The sequence below is a fragment of the Petromyzon marinus genome, chromosome 21 (assembly GCF_048934315.1).
Source record: "Petromyzon marinus isolate PM22_M1 ecotype Great Lakes invasive population chromosome 21, UKy_Petmar_22M1.pri1.0, whole genome shotgun sequence".
Lineage (NCBI taxonomy): Eukaryota > Metazoa > Chordata > Hyperoartia > Petromyzontiformes > Petromyzontidae > Petromyzon > Petromyzon marinus.
In genome coordinates this window covers 7764247-7778728 of record NC_133687.1, presented here as the reverse complement: position 1 = coordinate 7778728, position 14482 = coordinate 7764247, and the positions used below count along the sequence as shown (strand labels likewise).

The 14482-nt window shown below is 46.2% G+C and overlaps 1 protein-coding gene across 2 annotated transcripts in view; it reads right to left on the bottom strand.

The window, feature by feature from the left end:
- Positions 1 to 12193, bottom strand: part of RIC8A (RIC8 guanine nucleotide exchange factor A) — a 36236-nt gene extending 24043 nt beyond the window's left edge. The window contains exons 1-5 of one of the 2 annotated variants that reach the window (XM_032958038.2): positions 11900 to 12193; positions 7858 to 7905; positions 7252 to 7443; positions 6450 to 6604; positions 2903 to 3404 (exon numbers count right to left, since the gene is read on the bottom strand). In XM_032958038.2, the coding sequence (XP_032813929.1) occupies positions 2903 to 3404; positions 6450 to 6604; positions 7252 to 7443; positions 7858 to 7905; positions 11900 to 11992 (990 nt within the window). In that variant the 5' untranslated portion in view covers positions 11993 to 12193. Of the gene's footprint in view, positions 1 to 2893; positions 3405 to 6449; positions 6605 to 7251; positions 7444 to 7857; positions 7906 to 11899 lie in introns of both variants that reach the window. The other variant, XM_032958036.2, reaches the window with a different exon arrangement.
- Positions 12194 to 14482: the final 2289 nt, after the last annotated feature.

The window sequence follows — 14482 nt, the reverse complement described above, 5'->3', positions numbered from 1 at the left end:
TTGCTTATGCCTAAAAAGTATAGAAAATGGCTATTATTCCCCACAAACTTCGCTTTTATGACCAGGATAGTGATATTTTGAAATTGACCTATTTTCAATGAGAAAACGGGCGAATTTGTCTTTTCGTTCACATTGAGTCATAAAAAAACATATGAATCAAAATTAACATGTATTTATACCAAAGTAATACAAAAATAACTACAAAAGATTTAGAAGCGAGTAGTTTTTTCTAGATTTACGATTAAACTGTAAATCACTTTCACGAATCAGCCCCCAAATGTAGTCTCCCATCATGTTCTCGTTTTACTGTCCTTGGTAGCGGCATTCCAAGTCCAGTATATCCTGGTGGAAGCGCTCGCCTTGCTCCTCCAAGTACGCTCCCATATAATCCTTGAATTTATCAAGATGACCATCAAGGATACGGTCTTTGAGGGACATCCTACAGCCCATTGTGCCATAGTTCTTCACCAGTCTCAACCAGCTCCACATAGTTTTCGACCTTGTGATCCCCCAGGAAGCCACGAACTACTGCGACAAAGCTGTTGCAAGCCGCTTTCTCCTTACTAGCGAGCTTCTTGGGGAATTCATTGCACTCCAGGATCTTCTTTATCTGTGGTCTAACGAAGATACCGGCTTTGACCTTCGCCTCAGACAGCTTAGGGAAGAAGTCTTGAAAGCACTTCAAGGCTGCCGACTCCTTATCTAAAGCTCTGACAAATTGTTTCATAATGCCCAATTTGATGTGCAGTGGAGGCATCAGCACCTTCCGGGGGGTCCACTAGTGGCTCCCACTTGACGTTCTTCTCCACAGAGAACTGGGTCCGCCGTGGCCAGTCCTGCCAGTGGTAGTGCGCCTTGGTGTCCCTCCTGTCCCAAAGGCAAAGATAGCAGGGAAACTTGGTAAAACCGCCTTGGAAACCCATCAGGAATTCCACCATTTTGAAGTCTCCGATGAACTCCCAGGCATACTCATCATACTTCAAGGCATCCAGCAAGGTCTTGATGCTGTTGTAATACTCTATGAGGGGCACTGAGTGAGCCAGGGGAAGAGTCGGTTACTTGTTACCATTATGGAGCAGCACGGCTTTGAGGTTCCTGGATGAGCTGTCAATGAAGAGGCGCCACTCATTCTGGTTACAAGCGATTCCGATTGCCTCGAACAGACTGGTCATATTGTGGCAGAAGCAGAGCCCATCTTGATGGGTGAAGAATCTGCAAAAAGGATGGTGACGCTTCCTCTGATATGCGACTTGCACACTTTCATCCAACAAGTTCCACTGCTTGAGCCTAGACGTCAGCATTGGACTTGGTGAGACCAAGATCTCTGATCAAGTCATTGATGTCTTTTTGGTTTGGGTAGTATGGGTTTTTCTCCTCAGCTCCACCTCTGAAATTGTCATCTGGATAAACGTCTTCCTCGCTCTCTGACTTGCTGCTCTCTTCTAAAGACGGCTGCTCTCTCTTTGGAGGAGTGGGTACGGGGAGCTCATGGCAGTGTGGCACCAGGGCGATGGATGTCGATCCGGATACATGAAAGCAGGTGCATTCTTGCCAGTCCGACGTTTGGAAGGGTCCACCATGCAGAAGTAGCAGTTGGCTTGAGTGGTTAGTGCGTTCCCGCCAAATTCTTGGGATAGCGAACTTCATGGCTCTATTTTCCCCTACAAAAATACATTTATTTCCCCCATGACTAATGTGTAAGAGATTCTCGCAGCATTTTTCATATATATTTTTAAAAGAACATTTAAATTTGTAAAAAAATTTAAAATTTTTTTTTTACAATTTTCTAAATTTTAACTAATTTATAACATAAAATTCCGAGCAACAATTGTCCATCTTACCTTCCAGAGTTTTTCGCATTGCTCGCAGGTGAAATGAGGTGCCCAGGGTTTGTCTTGATCCCCGACAGGCATGCCAAAATATGCGGTGCAGGCCTCACACATCTGAGCAGATCCTTAAACAGAGTACTTTTTCGCTATTGTCTTGATAAATTGGCCGCAGACATAGCAAAATGCGTCTGCCGGATGCTTGCAGCCTCTTGATGCAATCTCGGAAAAATGCAGATATGTATCCACATCGGCAGCTGGAACTAAACTGAACTGGTGGGCTTAAGGCCCCTGTATTTATACTATTTATTTTACTGGAAAGTTCTATAATGTTCGAGAAGTTACTCCAAGTTTACTCAGCACTGAATCTATCTGGAATGTTCTGGAAAATAGGTAAATTTCAAAATATCAGACCTGGTCACAAAAGCAAAATTTGTGGGGAATAATAGCCATTTTCTGTACTTTTGAGGCATAAGCAATTAGGAAATAAAACTTACTACCCAGGAACAAAAAATAAACAATTGTAGCCAAATCTGCAAAGCAATCTAAATAATAAGCATTTTTTTCCTGGGAGAACTGCTCATAGATCACTCCACCACTCTCAACAAATGCGGTGTCATTTGAAAGGTTATGACATGAACCACAGAATAATTTGATACGTTGAGTCTGTACATCACATCAGAAAGCACGGATTGGCTCAGTGCCAGAGCAAAATCTTCTCTCGAGCTACTATCATGGTCAAAACTAATTTTATCCGTAATTCAACTAAACCCGTATATCCTCCAAAGTCGGGTGGCTTTCCCAGAGAGTAATATTTCGGGATAATAGGAAAACAGCAACTCTACTGAAATGGATTAGTGATTAAGATAATGGACGTAACGTTCCATAGAGAACCGAATGATGGCAGTAACAAGAGGCAGGGTGACAGGACCAAACGTATAATCTACAATAGTTTCAGGGTAGAATTCATAACCCACCGATATAGGGGGGGGTCAAGTGCCCGACCAAGTGACACACATAAGAGGGCTGAACCTGACCACGTACGTACAAAGGTGGCACCCACTCACCTCATCTACCTTTCTGCGGCTGCAGTCGTAGGTGACGTTGAAGAGAATCTTGAGAATCTCCATGGCCCTCTCCACGTCTTGCCGGGACAGGTGGCAGTTAGTTCCATACAACGGCGCGCCCTCTTCATCCCCGAGCCCAACCTCTTCGCTTCCTCCTCTGTCATCGCTGCTAGCTGCGGCCGGAGAGCTCGCTGACGCAGAGCAGGGCGGCGGCGTTTGCGGCAGCAGCGCGGCCGTCTCGTGGATATCGCGCAGGCTCATCCCGTTGCCCACAGCCGTCGCCGATGACGACGACGACGACGACGACGACGACGACGAGGCGGAGGAAGGGCAGGAGTTGCTCAGCGGGGGCGACAGGGTGCAGGGCTCGGGCGGGTCGAGCGAGGGCGGCGCCAGCATGGACTCGAGGGCCTCGGTGAGGAGGGCGAGGCCGCGCAGCTCGCGAGAGACGCGCGCTCGCACGCCCAGCCGCAGCGCCGTGATCAGGAAGAGGAGGCGCAGGTCGAAGAACCTGCGAGCGCCGACGGCGCGAGTCACGTCGCCGCGTGCCCGGTTGTCAACGAACATTTTTAATCTTTATTTTGTTTCATATTTTCTCGTGATGCGTCTACGTTGAACTTCTTTCGGACCGTGCGCAGCCAACCTTGCTAATCGGAGGTGCGGTTAGTGGTCTCTGACTAGGGTCGGATGCTGGCCACACCACCCCATAGTACTATGTGGCAGACCTTAATAGGTACGCATTTGTGGAGCACACCTGTAATCGAGCACTCTGGAGGCGTGGGTTGGCAGATCGCACAGTTTCGTGATATTCCCAAACTCGCTGGGCTGCGAGGTTATCGTTTGCTGTGTTTTTTACAGGGTATAGCTCAAGAGCAGTTGTTCTTAACCTGGGGTGCACGCACCCTCTATGAATGCGAGATGCCCTTTCTGAAGGTAAGTCATCGGAACACAAATTAAGCACGGGCACACAAGTACAACAACTACTTTGTATCAGCAAACCCAATGTATTTATTAACATTATAACTTGTTTTACGATTGAGAACCAAAGGGGTGCAAGGTTGCAGTAAAGGTTAGGAACCACTGCCCGAGAGCAAGTGGATTAATTTCCATCCGCAATTCTACCCCTGTACGGGTATGGAGTGTTACCCCTCCATCTCCGGGTACTCCGGTTTTCTCTCACATGTATACACACTCGTTAAGGGAACTGGCCAAACGACATCCAAACATGGGGGCCCCAGTGCTTTGGCAAACGTTCGCACCGGTTCTGGCTGCATTCCCACTTTTCCGTTACAAATTTGTGTAAATGTTTTGTTTTAATTTTATTCGCAGCGTAGGTAAATTAGCAACTGTGATGGTGTCCTCAATGTCTGAACGTTGTACTCCCTCTTTTTGAGAGCCAGATATTTTCAACCCAAGTTCTGTCGACGCCACTCATAAGCAAATACACCTGACACTTTCCACAAGGCGAGACTTGAAAGCTTGAAAAAGCAAGGTCAACAGTAACACAAACAGGGTTGATAAGCTCTTGTGAACTGCATTAGTGCTAAAGCAGCATGCTTCTCTGCACTTGAGCATTAATGAGGCTGAGGTGTTTCATATAACGATTCCAGGTCCAATCTCTCAACAAAATGTGTTTTCAGCCAATGCATTAGTACATGTGGGAGGAAACCAGAGCACCCGGGGAAAACATACAGATGGAACAGATGTAGTTTAACACGTAGGCTTTCACAAATCTGGCTGTCGCCTAATGAAGCTTGTTGCAATTACTGGCAAAACGTCGTACTCCAGATTGTAAATGTTGTGGATTTACTCTCCGACACATCGGTGTGCTGTATTAGTAACGCATTAGCATGTTCTGTTTACGTGACAAACCTTACTAAATGGCTGTCGGGTGGTGGCGGGGGGTTTATATTTATGCGATTATTCCCAAAAAACCCTCTATTATGGAATAGACGTAGATGAATGCATCTGTGTAATCCACCAACCCTTGCTGCGTCTAGTGCTGAATTATTGATGAGTGCCACCACCGCCTGGTAAAGGGAGTCCTAACCATTCATTAATTTAGTGACATTGAAAATGGATTGTACAGTAGTTTATGTTCTGTGGTAATATAAAACAAATTACAAATCATAAACCCAGAGAGTCACGTACATGCACATATTTGCAATTTTTTATACTGTGTTTGGTTAAAAAAAATACACTGACGTCGTCGTTGTTAGCATTGTGGAACTTTTATCAGTCGCAGCCTTGACGTGACCACATCCCTGCACGCGTGCCAATGTGTTGTGCAATTTTAGCTGGAAAAAAAAGACACCATCTACTCACAAAAAAATTATTGTATGGCTTGGCAGCACCCATAGTCACCATACGTTCTCACGAGGCCGTACAGAGACGCCTTCTCTGGAAAGCCACCCCACCTCGACTGTCCTCCTGTGGGGCGCCACGGTGCCTCGGAGATGTTAACTACCTCGCCTGGTATACAGGAGGTCGTGGGTTCGATCCCAACCGACGACGCCTGCTGAAAATTTGGAGTTTTGCATGTGTCTCTCCCCTGGGTCGCGTGGATTTTTCTCCGGGTCCTCTGGTTTTTTTCCCTCCACATTTGTCATCATGCGTTTTAGAATGTATGACTGCTATACATTTCCACGTGATAAGCCGCTTCAATGAACGTTCATTAGTGATGGCCAGGTCGCTTCTGAAAAAATAAGAGCTACTATAAACCTCAGTGGTGGATGTTACCTGGTAAAATAAAATACAAATGTAGAGGGAGTTGAGTTTCAATAATGCAATGGCAGCTCTGCCTTGAGCTCTTCTGTAGATTGCACTGGCAAGCAGAGATATTGCTGTAACACCAGTTTACAATGTTTTATTTACTACTTCTTGTCATTCTATCGTTTTCTTCTCTCTCCCCCCACCACCTACCCCCGCCAACGCAGAGGGCCTAACTATTCACAGAGGGGCCCTCAGCATTTGTGCGAATAGACAAAGCTTGCATGTATTACGTGAACTAAACATTTAGTGTGCATAAAGGACCACCTGAAGGATGATTATGAGAAACATTTGGCGAGAGAGTGGAAGTTGTTGTTGTGGCATCATATTTCGAGATATGGTGTCATGTTACCCATGAGTCTTGCTTCACCCCTGTATCCAGTCAGATAGCAAACTGGGATGTAACAAGAAGGCATGAAACAATGATACAACAAACTGTCAAGATTAGATCTAGTAATCGATTATCTTATGGTTATATTTTTTTTCGACTTACATTTGGTCTCGTTCACTCCATTGCCGTCGATCTAATGTTAGGATTCAATAAATATAACTTTCATGTAGTGCGTCACCTCATACAGGCAATATTTGGTTATTATAACAGTAATCGTTAATCGGTAAACCGTTACCTGCCTATTGCCATCGTCAGCCTGTAACTTCCCCACTTACTAGTTTACTGTGGAGCAGCAAGATATGTTCAGAATCAGAATCCGATGAGCCATGAAGCTCTTTTTCACAGATGTTCAGAGTGCAAGTTCCAGTGCGTGCGTGCGTGCGTGCGCATTCTTACCGGACGTCGTGCGTGAGCGCGGCAGACATCTTCAGCCGGCTGACAATTCCGGACTCGAGACGCAGCTCCTCCGAGTAGCGCTGTGCAGCGGGGCTGTTGAACACCACGTTACACAGGCATTTCAGCGCCTCCGTCATGGTATCTGTGTCTGGTAGCTGAAACCAAGGATGGGAGACAGAAGTTGCCCGGATCCGAAAGTAACCACCGTCGTCATCATCATCACTGCGATAAGACATCATCAGTCACCATCATCGGGCATTGTTTGAGACCTGTGTCTAATAATATTTTTTTGGCTCTTTTTTTCTAATTTGGGCATCGCCCGATGATGCTGGATGTAATTACCAGCGAAACGTCGTACTACTCAAATTGTAAATGTTGTGGATTTACTCTCCAACACACCGGTGGGCTGAAGTGGTAACTAATTGGCGTTTTGTTTACGTGACAAATCCCTTACTAATTGGCAGGTTGGGTAGTGGAGGGTTACGACACATTTATACTTACGCGATCTAAGCCAAAAACCTTGATTACGAATAATATTGGTCGCGAAAGCCTCGATGTTAAACCGTTCTTTTCTAGATTTAAAGCTTTCGTGACTGCTAGGATCCATACTCTTTGGTTCTATTGGGTAAAGTCACGTAGGTAAAAAATTAAATAACAAAAATCACGACGTTTCGGCCACAACACAAGTGGCCTTCATCAGGTGAAGGGACGAGACTGTCTGGAGGACAGCGCTGGAGTGAAAACCGTTCTTTTGTTTGTTACATTTTTAGGGAGTGTCGTGTGAGGCGGTGGGAGTCACCACCTCGCACACGGACGCGGTGGGAGAGTACGTGAGGCCCGCGTGGCGCGCCAGCACACCAAGGCCTTGCTCGGTGGCGAGCGATCCCAGCGCCGTCTTGTCGCGCGACAACACGCGCAGGCTCTCGAGGGCGCTTGCTTGGCAAGCCGGCTGAACGTCTCGGCGTAGGAAGCAGAGCACCGCCTCACACAGCGTCTACTCACGCACACAAAAAGACAAAGAATCCCCCCACCTGTTATAGCCGTACAGACTCTTGGGTCACGTTCTGCGAGAGAGGACGTATTAAGGCCAGCAAGGCGCACGGGGTGACGCGGCAAAAACCATGAGCAGCCACCTTTTGTAGTCATAGTAATGCCATACTGTACTACAAAAACATTAATGTAAAAAATTACAGCGCCATATTTAACGAGATTGGAATATATTAACATTCATTGCTTGTTGTTTAAGACCTGTGTCTAATAATATTCTTTTGGCTCTTTTTAAAATTTGGGATTTCAAAGAATATCACCTTTAAGTGTGAAATGTAAATTGTAAGTATGCAAGACACTCCCACCTGCAACAAATCATTGCAATGATGTAAAAGTGTATATTGTTTTAGTGTATCCTCACCTCCCGCAAATCTTTGTCACTTTCAGAAAACATGAACGTCTGTGAATGCTGGAAGGAGAAAAGAAAACAAAGTCAATAAATGAGCCGTTGACGTTCATGAGTAAAGTTGATCTCACTTGCTCCACCTCCACGGTGGATGTGTTCTTGGGCGTTCCCTCAATTTACTGCCACTGTGCCATCGGTCTCTACTGGACATCTGTGAAAAAGAGCTTTATAGCTTATTGTATTCCTCCAGTATAAGTATAAATACATATTCTGCTTCTGTCTTGACCGCTGACCACGATACCCTCGTGCAAATTTTTCCTGTGCCCAAGCCCACTTGCTTTCCTTGAAATTCAACGCGAGGGTCTCTAACTCACGTTTGTGCTCTAATCCATGCGTTCCTCTCAGTCTCTCGGTGTTATTCCAACAATTGCACTTGCCCGAGCTTCTTTGCGCACTTGTCAGCTTTTGGTCCATTTTGTGTTAATGGCCATTAACGTGATCCATATATCGCAGCAGGTAATATATATTGATTTCAAATGCTCTTCTTTGAACACACCACTGCTCTCTTCAACCTCTTCATCTTGATCCCAGTCCTGCTTCCATGACTGCCCTATAAATTCCAGGTTATAGGTGTATTCCAGTTCTGTCCCTCCAAAATAAATCAATTGGTTAGCCAACTTGTTGTACAATATTCGTCTTTTGCGCCCATTTATCTTGAGCCTCCACAGTGCAACCTTCTGAATTAAGATGTTCAATCATCGAGTTAGGACATTCACATTGCAATGCTGTAATACAGGGTGTTCCAAAAAGATGGACCCAATTTCAAAGCAGTATATTTCACGATGGCAACATGTTACAATTAGACAAAAAGTTACAAACGGTTTAATGAGTTATCAAGTTTTACTAACCATTTTTATAAATGCTGTATGTGCCCTCCACCTGCTGTATGGACAAAATCGAGCCCATAGTTGAATTCGTGCCAAATGCCTCTCTTCTCACGTTTTCCTCTGAGGTGCGTGATCGCCCAGTGCTCTTCCCCTTACATAAACAGCCACGTGTCCTCAAATTGTCACTACCAACGACGAACGCTCTTTGACATTGGCGGATCAATGCCAAAACACCGTTGAAACGCACGCTGCACCGTAATTATGGATTCAGTCTTGCTGAACTGCAGAATGCAAAACGCCCCTTGTGTTGCGGGGGTCACCATCTTGCGAATGACTGAGGCTAGGGGCTGTTTGTGCGCTGGGAAAGGCATCTAGCGGTAATCATTTGAAACTCTATGCCCCGCCCTTTTCAAGTGGTAAGAGTTTCATTCATGGGCAGTTCGTGGTTGCAGAGATACAGCGATTTCAAATCGGGTCCATCTTTTTAAAACACCCTGTACATACATCATCAACAAATCAAAGATGTTAATGTTTTCTCCATTTATATATACACGCATTTATTTACCTATAATATTCAGAAAATATAAATAAAACATATGTCATTGCCAAAATATGTCATTGTCCAATTCCCTTTCAAAAATGTATAATTATTACATTCTTCAAAAAATCCCAGTGTAGTGGTTCCATTTTAGAAAAAAATATTATTTTGTTTCCATATATTGAATTATACTTGACATTTTGTTATATTGTAAGGTGATGTTAATAATGAACATGGTGAATAACTTTGATTTGTGCAGAGTTGTTTAACATTCATTAAAAAAAACATCATTATTAACCACAGCTTCTCAAACAAACATGGCATTTAAATGTACCACGTGACATTATTATGCTCCGGTAGCATGAAGCACAAGAAAAACGGTACAATTTTATTGCATGCAACTTCGTCTCATTACATATATATTTAAATCACCGGCTGTGAACATGGTGCAATCCATGTGCCCTGCACAATATTTGCAGATCCACTCCAGGAAGGGATGCTCCCTGCAAGAGCATGGCATCAAGCTGCATGACCCAAACCACGCCCAGAGCCTGTGCTGCCACCCAGAAAGCCCTTACGTAAGCCACAGACAGCACAAAACATGGCAGCACACGGCTGTTGGCAGCTGTTAAAATAATTGTCTTGCAAGCGTTAAGGCCCTACCGTTTAAGACACCAGCAAATTTTAAGTCGTTATGCCTTGGCACAATAAGTGCAAAACACGGCTGCGCTGAAAAACATCGTTACAATCAATTGGTAGCCCAAACCCTACCATGAACCCTTTGTTTCCCATGCGTAGCTATGGCACGCCCATTAATGCACCCAATACCAAGCCCTATGGGGCTCCAAAACCTACTGTGATTGGCATCAGCAGCAGTAATAACCAGAGCAGAATTTTCTCTGCAGCTCCAGCATCGAGGTCATTGAGTGAAGGGACATGGGGATTGTCTTGCTCTAGAGTGCTTGGCATTACACAGGTGCCACTGTACAATCCCCTTAGCAGTTAAACACAAGCATTAATAAGCCGCTCCATGCGGATTGCAATGTGGCCATCTAAATATATCCCTGAATTTAACTACAATATTATGCCCACAGCACAGCCTGGAACAATGCATGCAGAATATTGTATCCATTATACAATAGTGACAGCTAGTTATTAATTCATTATCATGACATAATCACTCCACCGCTGGATGAAGGCCTCCCCAAGTCGTCACCAATTTCGCTCACAATAAAACCCGAATCAACCTCATACCTGCACACGAGATTTCATCGTTCCATCTCCTCTCGGGTGATCGTCCTCTCCCCCCTATACTCCTCCCTTCTATCATCATTCCTTCAAACAATGCGTATGTCCCAGTTCCGCACTTACTGCCCAATGTTCTCAAAACCATGTGATCCTCTTTTTGGTCTCTCAATGTAGTTAATTGTGCACTTTTCAGTTTATTTCATACCATTTTTTATTAATCATGTTTGTGGTATTTTTTTTATTGCCGAGGCATTATATTTGGTTATCCAACACAGAAATTAATCCTGAACATGTATTGCAATATTATAACAATGCACAATACATTTATTTTAACATCTTACTATTGAGGCATGCTAGATACAAGACATTCAACAGAATCAATTTGCAGCTATCACAATCTGCATTTGAATTATGCATAGTTTAACTGCCCCGAATAATTACTGTATCGCCATAATTGCGCCATTAAAGCACCAAGTAGTGATTAATGTTATCAAGACCACGTTTTTAAATAAAATTCAACCGAGGCACACACCTGTAACACAGCTCTTAGGAGGCGATCGGTTGATTAATCACTAAGGGCATATGAAAAACGTCTACACACCGGCTGGGTCGCTTAGTGGCCAGTCGTGGCAGTATACAAAGTGCTCAAGGACCCAAATGGTCTTCTGTGGGGTTTCTCTGGTGCTCATGTTACTATATCCCACGTGGCAAAACCCGTTATTTTAAGATTAATTTGCCAATCATTGTATCCGACTTCATAGGAAGGGTTTCATCAATGTGTGTTAGTATAAACCGGTTATGTAACATGGTTCTTATAAAAAAATTTAACTTTTGTATGCATGTTACTTGCGCAGTATTCGTATTGTTACACGGTGGGTATTGTATTTTGCATTTAGTATTATTATGCATTTGTATATAGCGTACTGTTATTTATAATGTTCATCTACAAGTTAGATTTGTGTATGTTGCCGGTGGCTCAGAGGACAGAGCCACGTGTGTCGTAAGACCCTCCGCCACCCAACGGCGAACGTCGGGGGTAGGCGCAGGGGGCGTGGTAGCCTTCAATCCAGCTCATTAACCTTTACTGTAGCTTCGCACCCCACTTTGGCTCTCGATCGTAAACATTTTTTTTTAATGTCAATAAACACATAGGGGTTTGATGAAACGAAGTTGTTGTACCTTACGTTGTCCGTGCTAAATTTGTGCGTTTCGATTATTCACCTTCTAGCAACAATACAACAAAAAACCCCGGCCACGTCTCGCACCCCAGGGAGGAAGCGTGCACCCCCCCCCCCCCAGGATGAGAAGAACCCCTGGGATAGAGACAACGGTCGACGCTCAGTAAGGGATGAATGCGAGTGGAGTGAGAACGCCGCTGCCTCACCGCGCAGTTGAATCCCTGCAGCGCCTTGAGGACCGCGTTCTGATCGCCGCCTTTCACCACCTCCACCACCGCATCAAGCTCCGAAGCTTGCATTGTTGTCTTCGCTGCTGCTGCTCCTGCTAATCTATAACGATGTTGTTGTTCTTGTTGTTATTAAGTGCCTGTTGTTGTTGTTGTTAACCGAGGCGCGCTGAGCGGGCGCGCGAAATCAGCGCGGTGCCGCCTTCTCTTGCAGTCTATTTACACCGGAAGTGAACCCAGCACCCACTTCCGGTTCAAAGCTGACCCCTCCCACTGCCGCCGCCGCCGCTTCCCCCAAACGCTGCGATGACCCGGAAATACCTTCTTCGGTTCTTTCGGTAAAGTCACCGCGTAGAATGAGAATTAAACATTAAAACAAAATAAGACAATAAAATACTCACGACGTTTCGGCCACAACACAAGTAGCCTTCTTCGGGTGAAGGAACAGAACTGCCGCAACGTCATATTCAAGTTTTAAATCGAAAATTAACCCGAAACGTCGTGGAGCGAACGTGAGAATTTTATTGTCTTATTTTGTTTTTATTGTTTTATTCTCATTCTACGCGGTGACTTTGCCGAAAGAACCGAGAAGATGAATCCTTGCGGTCGCGAAAGTTTTAAATCGAAAATTAACCCGGAAATAGTTCCCGGTTTTATTCAAATTAGTCTGGGTTTAAGAGGAGGGGGGAGGAATAGAGGGGGGGTGTTGGGGGAGGGAGGGGTGTTGGGGGAGAGAGGGGAGGGGTGTTGGGGGATAGAGGGGAGGGGTGTTGGGGGAGAGAGGGGAGGGGTGTTGGGGGATAGAGGGGAGGGGTGTTGGGGAAGAGAGGGGAGGGGTGTTGGGGGAGAGAGGGGAGGGGTGTTGGGGGATAGAGGGGAGGGGTGTTGGGGGAGAGAGGGGAGGGGTGTTGGGGGATAGAGGGGAGGGGTGTTGGGGGATAGAGGGGGAGGGGTGTTGGGGGGAGAGAGGGGAGGGGTGTTGGGGGAGAGAGGGGAGGGGTGTTGGGGGAGAGAGGGGAGGGGTGTTGGGGGAGAGAGGGGAGGGATGTTGGGGGAGAGAGGGGAGGGGTGTTGGGGGAGAGAGGGGAGGGGTGTTGGGGGAGAGAGGGGAGGGGTGTTGGGGAAGAGAGGGGAGGGGTGTTGGGGAAGAGAGGGGGAGGGGTGTTGGGGGAGAGAGGGGAGGGATGTTGGGGGAGAGAGGGGAGGGGTGTTGGGGGATAGAGGGGAGGGGTGTTGGGGGAGAGAGGGGAGGGGTGTTGGGGGATAGAGGGGAGGGGTGTTGGGGGATAGAGGGGGAGGGGTGTTGGGGGGAGAGAGGGGAGGGGTGTTGGGGGAGAGAGGGGAGGGGTGTTGGGGGATAGAGGGGGAGGGGTGTTGGGGGAGAGAGGGGAGGGGTGTTGGGGGAGAGAGGGGAGGGGTGTTGGGGTAGAGAGGGGAGGGGTGTTGGGGGAGAGAGGGGAGGGGTGTTGGGGGAGAGAGGGGAGGGGTGTTGTACAGCCATTTCCATTACTCTCAGTAGGTTGTATGTCAAACTTTAGCTGCCTTATAATTGTACAGCCATTTCCATTGCTTTCTAACAAATGTGTTTGTACTCGCTCCCGTGTAGCACGCCATCGCTCCCCCCGAACCCCCTGCAGGATAACAAAAGGCGGCTTAACTTAGCCCCCCACCCCCCTTAACCTGTATATAATCCCGGTCGTCTCAAGAGCTCCACACTTGGCACAGCTATTCTGCTGTGACTGTTCCACCTGAAGGCGGAAGCTTGTGTTGCCTCCTAAACGTCGTGATTTAATTTAGGGGTTTTGGGGGATACTGTGATGCTTGTTCCGGCTAAGTCCACATTGTTTCGTCCGAAAAATGTTTCACGAGAAACGAAACATTGAACTTACAAACTTTCAGAGATACGAACAAACGTGTCCGTATGTCGAGTTGATTGTTCGGACCTAGAGTCGTAAGTTCAACCGCCACGCAATAGACGGCGGTGGTGGCATCTACAACTGCAGAACGTGAAGAACCAGTGGCATCTACATCTGCAGAACGTGAAGAACCAGTGGCATCTACATCTGCAGAACGTGAAGAACCAGTGGCATCTACATCTGGAGAACGTGAAGAACCAGTGGCATCTACATCTGCAGAACGTGAAGAACCAGTGGCATCTACATCTACAGAACGTGAAGAACCAGTGGCATCTACATCTGCAGAACGTGAAGAACCAGTGGCATCTACATCATCAGAACGTGAAGAACCAGTGGCATCTACATCTCCAGAACGTGAAGAACCAGTGGCATCTACATCTACAGAACGTGAAGAACCAGTGGCATCTACATCTGCAGAACGTGAAGAACCAGTGGCATCTACATCTACAGAACGTGAAGAATCAGTGGCATCTACATCTGCAGAACGTGAAGAACCAGTGGCATCTACATCTACAGAACGTGAAGAACCAGTGGTATCTACATCTGCAGAAAGTGAAGAACCAGTGGCATCTATATCTGCAGAACGTGAAGAACCAGTGGCATCTATATCTGCAGAACGTGAAGAACCAGTGGCATCTACATCTAC